Source organism: Ascaphus truei, chromosome 5 (genome assembly GCF_040206685.1).
Source record: "Ascaphus truei isolate aAscTru1 chromosome 5, aAscTru1.hap1, whole genome shotgun sequence".
NCBI lineage: Eukaryota > Metazoa > Chordata > Amphibia > Anura > Ascaphidae > Ascaphus > Ascaphus truei.
The window spans coordinates 127,557,518-127,569,811 of record NC_134487.1 but is presented as its reverse complement, the minus strand read 5'-3'; the positions used below and the strand labels follow the sequence as shown (position 1 = coordinate 127,569,811).

The following is a 12,294-nucleotide window of genomic DNA, read 5'->3' as shown; positions in this document are numbered from 1 at the left end:
GCAGGCCAACAAGAAGCCTCACCGGATGACGTCACAGTTTCCTGTTGGTCCAGCGTGACGCAGAACATTTAAACGCCGCTATTTCGTTGGGCACACCGTTCCCTGGCTGCATAGATAGCAGCCCAGCCCCCTACGGAGGTAAGTATCTTTGGAAGAGGTGGGTTCCCAGAGCTTACATTTACACACTTCAGCTCCAGAGACCACCTGCTTCAGTCCTGTAATCAAAAAATAAAACAACAAATGAAATCTTTATTGCTACTTCAGAGGCAATTCAAGCGACACTTCCCTTTTTTTAAAATATATGCAGCCTTTGATTACCTTTATTGAAAACGAATTACCCATACTGCCAATCTATTTGTTCTCCCTTGATTGATCAACAAGAGATCCTGCTTCCAAGGGTTCACTAAATGGCTGCCTTTCAGTTTCAATCAATCCTTTCAGTGTAACTCAACAGCTACAATGTATTCTTATATTACAAAGGTAATATTATCTATTGTTACAGTTTCCAGTCAAATTGCTGGGAAAATTGGCAACAGATTATCACAAACAGGAAAGTGTTGCAACTATCTTGCACTGCTGGGGAAGTGTGTTTAAGCCCGCTATAGAAATCACAGGATGCTCAGTATATAAAAAATCATTAATAATGGCATTAAGAGTTGGAAAAAAAAAATCTAGTATTATCTAATACTGCAGAGCTGATTTGTTTAAAAAAAAAAAAACACGTAGGAAATGGCATGAGCTGCTGCTTTAACTTGTTACTGCAATTGATTTTGGTCCTAGGAGGGACTGTACTTTTTAGCAATGCAGATACATTGTAGGATAACAGGATGTTTTCTGCATTTCTGCAAGTCATACAAAATCTGCCATGTTTAAGGCTCTCTACATAAAGGTCTGTGTGAAATGTAAGAAAATTGATTACTATAAAGTCGTTTTCCCCCCCTTCTTTCTATGTGCTTTTCACCAGGAATAAGCATATCCATTCATGGGTCTAAAAACCAGCTGCAAATCCATCAAAGGAAAAGTGTGGCAAACCATTCTCTTCCAAAGGATCAGATTGTGGCCAGACATTCCTCGCTCCCTCCACTTAGAAGGTCAGTAAGAATGGAGGCAGCTTCCTGTGGCAAGTGTGCGCTCTCAAATGGAAAAACACTGATTCATTATCCAGGTAATATAAAACATCTTCATTGTACGTATATTGCTGCCAGAGCTAAATGTTTTCATACTGTGCATTTTACCTAAAATACAATTTTAAACGGTTTTGTGCTCCTCAGTGAAGAAGTATTTGGGGTATCAACAAAATAATGTGTGCTGTAACCAATGAACAGTGATGTATTCACTGTGCTATAAATATCAAAACATAAGCATGTATGTATAATTGTATTAATATAGCCATACGCTGTTTTACAAAATGACAATACAGGAAAGATAAAGTTAACAAACAATACACACAACCCCAGCAAGCTCTTTTTGGGAGCCCCTGAGCCCCCACAATATATATATATATTTATGTATATAAGTGTCAAAAAGGAGAGCTATTGAGCGTGGCAAATGTATACAACAAGCGACAGAGAAGCCCAATGCTACATCCAATATGACAAAATACACAGTAAAATACTTATATTCTCTTCAAAAAGGCTCATTTAGTTTAACCCACACTCAGTAGCTTTCCTTTTTGACACTTATATACATATATATTTTGTGGGGGCTCAGGGGTTCCCAAAAAGAGCTTCCTGGGGTTTTGTGTGTTTGTTAACTTATTTTCAGCTGTCTCAGCTGTAGGAGGTTAGTGGCTCCTCCTTCCCAGGTTTTAAGCCCGCCCCTCCCCACTTCCCTTGTCAGAAGGTTCCTTTCATTATACTGGATATAGATCCAATGCTGGTCTTTCTCCCTCCTAATAGAGGTAAATGAGAATTTTAATCCTAATAGAGGTATATTAGTATTTTATCTGGTAGTGTTAGGACCTGTGAACAGGGTCTGCCTTGTTGTGGCTCACAGGCTAGGAAAGATAAAGTGCAATCAATGGGAATAAGAGAAGCAAGTTAATTATAACATATGGCAAAGAAAGACCCCAAAGAGCTTACAGTACAATCTATGTGATGTGGTTTTTACTTCAGTGCAGCATTGGAAAGACACAGCAGAGCCTCACATGGGTCTCTGGCATATACATGTGCAGGGAAAAAGGTGGAGGTGGTAGGTAGTGGTCAACTAAAAACCATACTAGTAGACTGAAATGCAATAAGCAAAAAGTGATAATAAGTGGGTGCAAACTGGGAACTGAAAGTGAATCAGAAAAATAGTTGAGAACACTAGATAGTGAGCTCTAGAGAAATTCACTTAAATGCACACCATTGTAGTATACAATGTAACTTTTAAGAAGTATTTACATAAAACATAGATCACTGAATGTAAGTATAACAGTAATTAAAAAATAATTGAAACATTCTCAACTAGAAGGGCTGGATTCAGTCTCTTTTATAGGGGAGGAGGAAGCTGGTGAGAAAGGGGGGTGAGAGATATGGGAAGGTTGTGGGGGAATTGGAGATGTAAGGGAAGAGATAGGGGACTGTAGGTGTGTCAATTATTACTGTCCTGCTCCTATAGTATGTCTCAAATCTAGTCTATAGAAAAAGGGAGGAGCGAGACAGTAAACAATCGGTAGTAACCGCTAAGGTAATGAAGGGGTTAACTCCTCCTGCTTACCTCCCTGTAGGCATAAACACCCACCATGGGCCAAATACCCCCTTCACTCACCCCCGCTACCCCCAATAATCCGGGCACTGGTGTAGCCCCTTCATTACCTTAGCAGTTAGCCGCTAAAGTAATGAAGCTGCGTGTAAATGTATTTTTATTGTATTGAATTGAAGTAGGGGGTCTCCAGAGCTGGTATTAATGCATATCAGCTCTGGAGACTCAATTCGATGCAGGAAAAATACTTTTTTTTCCCCCCTCTATGTCCTACTCGCAAATCCCATCTGGCGAGATGAAATGTGCGAGGAGCTCGCTATTACAGAGCTCAGACGATCTCATCGGAGCTACTAGAATAGCGTGATTTTCTAAAAAAAATGTGAGTTGGAGCTTTTTTTAGCTCCCACTCAGTGTGTTTGTGCAGGAGTGAGACCGCTCGGGGAGATTCACTTCCCGAACGAGTTTGGCAGGGCATCGGAGCTTTCTGAATAGCTACCTAGCCAAATTGTTCGGGAACTGCTCAAAATCCTCGACGAGTTAATTATTGACGTTAATATAATAGGCCCCATTGTGTGGTATTTAACTTCAAGAATTGCAGTGCTTTGTATGTATTAAAGAAAAAAATGTGGGGCGCTAAAGTGAATATATATATACTGTAGGTGACAATATAATGTGATAATTGTGATTGAGTTTTCACAATCTTGGTAATATAGATTGATAGTGTAGTCTTGCAGCCGGAGTAGAGGGGGTATTTCTACACCCCCAAGAAATTGTGGAAGGCGAGAATAACTCTGGTGCATAGACTTCACTATGAATGGCTATGAAAGGTGTGTGTGTGTATATATATATATATATATATGTATGTATGTATGTATGTATGTATGTATGTATGTATGTATGTATGTATGTATACACACACAGCTGAACCCCGTTATAACGCTATGCTCGGGGGCCACATAATGAGACCGGTTATAACCGGGATTGTGAAATGGCCGCCGCGCGAGGATTTACCCGGCATCTGCAGCTCTCCCCTCTCTGCAAGAATTGTTAATGTTGTATTGATCTCCATAAGAGGTGCTAGTGAACATTCCATTACCTTAATATGTCCTAATCTGCTGGATGCATATAACTGCTCAGAAATTAAAGCACTGAATGGTCAATGAGGTGAGAAGGGGAGGGGGAATAGGGGAACAGATCAATGAGTCCCAAAATATCTAAGCCACCACCCATCCGTCTTGTACCTCTAGTATCCCGGCTTCTAGACCTTAACAAAATATGTCCTCTATGCATTGGGAATAATACTTCTCAGTTCAGTATCACCGATAGTATATTAAAAATGGTTGTTACTCACAAGACCCGTTGCCTCCAAACTCCGTGTGTGTGTGCTTCCAACGAAAACGATGAAGACAAGAAAATCCTTTTTTATTTCCACAGAATAATTTCCAACTTTAGCTGAAGGGCAAGACCGTGAAGGTGCACAGCTCCGTACATGAAAGATGGGATAGAAAGCACTACTGGTTAAAAACAGTTTACTGGCACCTACAAGATTTGCATGGCAGCATCAAGCAAAAAAAAACTCTAATGCGTTTCGCGTCCGTAGACGCTTTGGGAAAGAGTTACTCTTTGAGCAACGCGTTAGAGTTTTTTGCCAATAAACTATTTTTAACCAGTAGTGCTTTTAAGCCCTTCTGTCATGTATGTTCTTGCTCTTCAGCTAAAGTTTGAAATGGAAATTCTGGGGTAATAAAAAAGGAGGCGGGTTGGGAACAGGAAGCTGTACAGTTAAGACTTAGTATAGATAAACCATGTTCTCCAAGCCGTGCAAAACTTTTTATACACAGTGAAGCTTGTCAATTTCTTCAAGCGTGCGACTTCCCAGAACTGACCTATGACTTGAGAAAGAAAGAGGATACAACTGTCTGCATCCAAAATCTAGTACAGTGTTTTTTAACCTTATTTTGGTTAAGGAACCCTATAATTATATTGTGAAATTCTGTGGAACCCCAACCCTCTCTAATAGCGTGCCTGAGATTAGATGCATTGTAAGGAACCCCAACCCTCTCTAATAGCGCGTCTGAAATCAGATGCATTTTAAGGAACCCCAACCCTCTCTAATAGCGCGCCTGAGATCAGATGCATTTTATGGAACCCCAACCCTCTTCAATAGCGCGTCTGAGATCAGATGCATTGTAAGCAACACCAACCCTCTCTAATAGCACATCTGAGATCAGATGCATGGTAAGGAACCCCAACCCTCTTTAATAGCGCGTCTGAGATCAGATGCATTGTAAGCAACACCAACCCTCTCTAGTAGCACATCTGAGATCAGATGCATGGTAAGGAACCCCAACCCTCTTTAATAGCGCGTCTGAGATCAGATGCATTGTAAGCAACACCAACCCTCTCTAGTAGCACATCTGAGATCAGATGCATTGTAAAGAACCCCAACCCTCTTTAATAGCGCGTCTGAGATCAGATGCATTGGAAGCAACCCCAACTCTCTTTAATGGTGCACCTGAAATCAGATTAATTGTAATGAACCCCAACCCTCTATAATAGCGAGTCGAAGATCAGATGCATTGTAAGAAACCCTAACCCTCTCTAATAGCGCGTTTAAGCTTTTTCCAAGCCTGGGATTAGTCTGTGTAGAGAGACCAAAGGATCTCCAGGAGAAGAATAGATCAAAACAGATTTGATTACTGTGTACACTGCGTTACAAAGTGTAAGAGGTTATGGGCTCGACCACAAAATATGGAGATATTTGACTATAACCCATGCCCTTCTGACACACCTCCATGTAAAAAGTGTCGAATTATGCAGATTCCAAAAATAATGAAGAATTTTACTTGAGCCAATGATACATTCTGCTCTTATTTTTATTTTTTTTACAGTTATACTCATTATGTTATTACTCCATTTACTTTGCATAAATACCACTGAAGGAGATTAATTCCTGTTCACTACATCTGAAAATAGGACAACAGTTCTCATTTGAGAAAATGTAATTTGTGTTCTAACTACATCAGCAGGTGCTTAATAATCAAGGCAAATTATAATAGTGTATGACACCATTTCTCATGTTGAGACTGTTACCACCATTTGTCAGAGTAACGCTGGAGGTAAGCAGCAGAACCGGATGGCTCCTCATCTTCTGTTTCAGTGCAACCATCTGGATGCCAGCAGGTTATAGGCACAGTTGGTGGTGTCATTACGTGAATGGTTCTGCAATAATAGCAAAGTAACATGGAAATGTAGAGTTGATGGTTAGAGGAGTGTACTACTTTCTAATTATTTGCGGATTCTGGGTTCTCATTAGACTGTTTATGATGTAGGGTTCCGCATTTGTTGGTACTTACTTGACGACAACCCAGTTCCCACAGTATCTTGTTGCATTGACAGCAAGGGCTTGATACAGTCATTCTATCATTGTAAGTGAACGGCAATTGTTTAGCCATCTGCTATGATTGTATATGTGTTTTCTTTTGAGTTAAAGATATAAATATATTCTTTGATGACTTAGAAGCTGCAAACAGCCCTTCCAAAGATGACGACTCGCTGCTGCACCCTGGTAATATGACAAGTATGTCAGATGAAGTTAGCAGATTGGAAGCAGAAGGAGAGGTAAAACACTCAATGTAATGTACGACTTGTCGTTGTTTCTTATTGCCCTTGTGCACCATTATTACTATTGTTTCTTATTGCCCGTGTGCACCATTATTACTATTGTTTCTTATTGACCTTGTGCACCATTATTACTATTGTTTCTTATTGCCCTTGTGCACCATTATTACTATTGTTTCTTATTGCCCGTGTGCACCATTATTACTATTGTTTCTTATTGCCCTTGTGCACCATTATTGCTATTGTTTCTTATTGCCCGTGTGCACCATTATTACTATTGTTTCTTAACGCCACAATTCATAAATCTTCATTGTGGGGCATTGCATAATTTGTAATAAGTCTATGCTGCAGTGTACTTAGAATTTTTCCGGCACAATGAGTCCCTACCCCATAGAGCTTACAATCTAATTTTGGTGCCTGAGACACATGGAGATTGACTGACTTGCCCAGGGTCACAGAAAGAGGTGTCACTGGGATTCAAACCAGTTTAACCCGCTTTAAAGGCAGTGACATTACCAATGAGCTACTCGTGTTCAGATTTAAACTCTATATAGTTCTCGCTGTACTAGACAGAATATCTAATGCCCACCTTACTACTCACAGGGCCCTAGTCAATATATTATAGAGTTATTTTTCCCTGTGCTATAGAAGAATGAATCTATGTTCAAATTAACTAAAATATTTTCCAGCACAGGAAAGACCGTCGCATAGCATATTAAACAGTAACATAATGATCCTTTTTATTGAAGTATTTTCATTTATTACAATTGATATATATTGTCACAAACAGATGATGCAGCATATTGGTGTGTGACTTTAACAGAAACCTACATTGCCACTTCCTCGTTTAAATTACACATTCTAATGCATGCTCAGGTGTCCCTTAATTGAAGTACTGTACCAAACTTACCTTGTTATTTTACCCAATGGTTAATCAGTGGATTCATGCTACGTAGACTGTGATAGATAAGCAGGTCCCCAAATGTTTGCTAGAACAGCAAGGTATTATAGCAGTGTATTTGTGCCTATGAGATTGGGATACCTGTCTGTTACAGACACCTTCCCAGTTCCACAGAGCTCAGTTATTGACTTAACGAGGCGTTAATTTAAATTACCCCCTCATGAAGAGCTAACAGATATCTTCAAACCTCACTAACCCTGTGTTAATGTAACAATATTTCTATAGGAATATGAAAGAACCGACCTGAGCCGAGGGACAGAGTCCCGATAGAGTAGTGAGTCATAAGCGGAAGGTCAGGGCTGGCAGCAGAGTTGTGTAGTCGGTGAGAATGCAGAGGTCGAGGCAGGCGAACGACAGGTGTGGTCGAGGTATGTAGCCGGGTCTGGTAACAAGGAAGACAAAAGTTAAGTGAGTTGCATGTACTCAGCATGAACTGAAACTTTGCTCTGCAAATTCTTGCTTACGGGGCTGTCCTTTTAAAGAAAGCTGCTATAAGCAAAAATTGAGGATCCTGCCACAGAGGGCGAGCTAGAGCAAAATCCCGGTCCGGACTCAGAAAACCCGGGATGGATTTTGCAAAACCTCATAGTACCCCCACCATCCAGAAGCGATCTCCAGACAATTTAATCCGGGCTTGTTGTGGAACCTCCAGTGGAAACCTCGGATCAAGGAGGAAGCGTGGACATCACTAGCCTTCACCCACAAATTCTCCTCTGGACTGTATCCCCTCCAAGATACAAGGTACTGGAGACTGCCTCAAGATCCACGGGAATCCAGGATCCGACGAGTTAAATACTCCACTTGGCCATCTGCTGAAACCGGGCCTGGGAGGGTGGGAGTAGAAGAGGAGTTGTTGCAGGCCACCGCCTTTAGGAGAGACACATGAAAGACCGGAGGAATCTTTAGGGTATCTGGTAATTCCAATTTAAATGTGACCCGGTTTACTTGTTTCGCAATCTTGTAGGGACCTATGAACCTGGGCCCGTGCTTCAGGGAAGGACTCTTCAGACGGATGTTCCTGGTAGATAACCATACGCGATCTCCAACCTGGAACTGCGGGGCTGGCCATCGGCGCTTATCTGTGTGATCCTTCTGCTGAAGGGAGGCTTTAGTTACATTGGTATGAATCCTCCTCCAGAGAGACTTTAGCTCCTGGACCTTGTCTTCCACTGCGGGACTTACAGATATGGAGGTGGACGATGGAAGAGTAGAAGAAACTGCCAAAATAGTCTGAGACAGTGGAATAGCTCCTGGAAACAAGTAGATTGGGTCATTGAATGCCTGATGCGGTGGTATCCTCTCGGTTTCCTTCTTGCTGAAAACTTCCCCATAATCCTGGTGTGCGAGGGTAAGGTCATCGAGGAGAGATACAGACAACAGCGGTAAGTCAGAGCTAGGAAGAGGTACAGACAAGTGAGTCCCATGACATCGCTGGCCCCAGGTGGTCACTTGCTCTGTTAACCAGTTGACAGTAGGGTTGTGGGCACGCAACCAAGGGAGACCTAATACTATAGGTGCTGAGGGTGCTTGATTACATGAAAGGGAGTAGCTCCTTATGTAGAACTTCGATGTTAACTACCAGGGGAAGGGACTCCTGGATGATGTTACCAGGTCCTAGGGGTCTTTCGTCGATCGCTGCAATCTCTTAACAGAATCTCCAAAGAGCGAAGGGGAATTGCGTGCTGTTTGGCAAACGAAAGATCAAGGAAGTTACCGGTTGCTCTGGAATCCACGAAGGCCTGAGTAGAGACTGAGGCCGAACCCCATGAGAGGGAAACTGGTAGAAGAATCCGGGAAGGCACAGAGGGAGGAGGGATGGTTGCGAAGTCCAACGAATGTTCTTCCAACTTCACTGGACACAGGCGTTTTCCCAACCCCACGACGATCGGGCAGTCATGGATCCGGTGGTCCTGGGACCCACTATACAGGCACAAGCCCAAAGTATGTCTCCTGCTTCTCATGTTCTGATAGTCTGGTAGTACCCAGCTGCATAGGCTCATCATCTGGTGGAGACAGAGAAATGGAATTTGGGGCCAACCAAGTCGTTGGGCTCCTAACAGCACGGCACTTCTCAGACAGTCGTTCCTGCATTCTGAGATCGATCTGTATGCCAAGAGAAATGAACTCCTCAAGATCCTTAAGAGGGTCCCGACCGGATAGCTCATCTTTTAAGTGCTCCGAGTGTCCATGCCAAAAGGCCACTACTTGAGCTTTATTACTCCAGCCGGTCTCAGCCGCAAGTGTACGAAACTCAAAGGCGTATTGGCCCACCGTGCGAGTTCCCTGGCGAATCCGTAGGAGTGCTGAAGCAGAAGATACACGTCCAGTAGCGTCAAACACCAATTTGAATGTACTGATGAAAGCAGGGGAGCCGCTGATCAGGGGCGATTCCCCCTCCCAAAGTGGGGAGGCCCAAGCCCGTGCCTCGTCAGTGAGAAGAGAAATGATGTTGGCCACCCGGGCTCGGTGCGTGGTGAACATGGACGGTTGTAATTAAAAAAAAAGTGACAAAAACCCTCCACAGCAAAGCATATAGCAAATGGAAATATAAATGTATTCTCATTTGTACGTCTTAGGCCTTTCACCATTATCACCCAGCACACAGCACACAGCACTTCCACTAGGGAACCATGTTTAAAATGGTTTTGAAGCAAAAAGTGGCACTGTGTGCTCATTTGCATGTCATTTCCCAGAATCCCTTGCTGCAGTGGAAGTATTGTGTGCTGGGTGATAATGGTGAAAGGCGGGGTTGCAGACATGCCTAAGACATGCAAATGAGCATACAGTTATATTTCCATTTGCACAGTAGTGTATATATATATATGCCCTTGAGAAAGTCACTGAGTGTGATGAAACATGTAGGCGTGTGACGTCAGCACGCGGTGACGCGCGAATCACAGGCGGAGCTGGGCCAGGTTTGGAACTTCGGTGTGTGACTACAGGAAAGCCCTGCAGACTCTCAGTTATCCCCTTCTCCTGCTCCTCGTGGTGCCGCCATTGGCGTGAGGTACACTGATTTGCAGTACTCACCAACCTGCTGCTGGGGACGTGGGGAGGATCACTTTACCACCAGAGGTGGACGCTGCACTCTACAGTTTGGAGTGTCCTATGTTTGGTGCTATTACCATCTTAACATCTGAGGGTTTCTCTGGACTGTTCTTCCCTAACACTGACTGCAATATCCACTGGTCCTGGCCACCTGTTTGCACTACATCTGCGCTGACCCGCTGTTGTCACAGATTGTCTCAAATGATTTATTTTTCTTCCACAATGTGAGTATAGGTCCTGTGACTACTCACAATTTTATTAAAGATTCCTATATTTTACAGTATTATGCTATGGAGTTGGCGCTTCTCTTTCTTTGTTATATATATATATATATATATATATATATATATATATATATATATATATATATATATATATATATATATATATATATATATATATATATATATATATATGAAAAAGAGAGAAGAGAGCGCACGCCCCATAGCGTAAAAAGGTAATTTAATGAGGGAAAGGGGGGTAGGGGGGGGTGGTTAAAATGCACTCACAAAGGTACAGATCATAAAGGCATTGCGTGATTATAATCACCACCATCCGGTTCTCGCTTTTTGTCCTTGATGTAATCCGGTCTCAGAACAGGATGGGTCCACTTCCCAGCCGATAGAAAAGTCCAACGGATATGAAATGTCCATAAAGAGTTCAGGAAAGTGTGGCTCTATATTCCTCAAGCGTCTGTAGCATCGGCGCAGGTCTCGGTCCGTTCTCTGCGCTGTGTAATGACGTAATGTCGTAGTGTCTGACGTAATGACGCTCCCTTAAGCGTTTCGTCACTCAACGGGTGACTTTCTCAAAGGGCAATACTGAGAAGGGGTATGTCCGCTATTTATATACACAATCCAATAATGCTTATTCAACAGAACGCCCCTCATCAGCTGGAGATGCTTCAAACTTATTAAAATTGTAACCAATGTTAAAACACTCAAAATGTGCCTAATAAAAACTATTGCCTGATCGAATTGGAGGAGATTGATTGAACATATGTATGACTAAATACTGGACATTGCCAGACCCGAGGGACTCATATATATCCTATAATATATCAAATCTAAACTCATGAAGGGAAAAATCTCAATTATATACCAAACCATAAGAATAATATATAAAAATAACATCATATCATAAATTAAGATATATAGACCCTAATAGACCCCTAATATATCATTTATGTAACAATACTATTCCCATATAGGGCGTAATACATGACAGGCAATGAAATTGAAATTACATCAGAATTTAAGGAGTATATGGACGAATAAATTCAATACTATTAATTGATAAAAAACAAAAATTTAAATACAAGATTTACAGATAAAAATTAAAAATTAAAACTACAATATTATAAAATGAAATGAAAAGTATCATTGGACAGATTATCCAAAAGGATATATATTACCAATTCAATTAAGGTAAATAATTTCAAAAAGACAATTTGTGAAATCAGATTCCCTATGCCACGAAAAAAGCTGGTACCTAGAAGGGGGAGATGGATAGCTAATAAATCAATTCACAATACTAGTTGATAAATTCATTAATGATTAATATTATTTGTCCTATTTTATTATGTTATATAAATATTAATTATTATCGCAGATTGAAAAAATGTGTATTAGGATATAAATATAGTGTAATCTGTGACAAATCTTAATATCTACGTGAATAAATACATGATATATGTGTTTATGAGTGTATCCCAGGCTATATAAAAAACATACATGGTATCAACTATTATAAACTAATTTATAATTACGAAATATATATGAGTGAAAGTGAACATGGTATTTCTGTGATAGTAAGTAAAAAACTAATGTATAAATGGATGTGAATGTGAGTGAGTGCTAGAAGTGATTGTATAAATATGGTAATGAAACTACACTACAATAAATTGTAAATATATAATAAAATAAAATACTGTGACCAAAGAACCAGCAAATTAATTCTGTTATTACCAAAACTAAAGT

The 12,294-nt window shown here is 41.1% G+C and overlaps 1 protein-coding gene across 3 annotated transcripts in view; it reads left to right on the top strand.

Moving 5' to 3' along the window:
• ANO4 (anoctamin 4) overlaps positions 1-12,294 on the top strand; it is a 192,579-nt gene that overhangs the window by 79,726 nt on the left and 100,559 nt on the right. For all 3 annotated transcript variants that reach the window (XM_075600676.1, XM_075600675.1, XM_075600677.1), the window contains 2 exons: positions 965-1,165; positions 6,206-6,306. In XM_075600676.1, the coding sequence (XP_075456791.1) occupies positions 965-1,165; positions 6,206-6,306 (302 nt within the window). The remainder of the gene's footprint in view (positions 1-964; positions 1,166-6,205; positions 6,307-12,294) is intronic.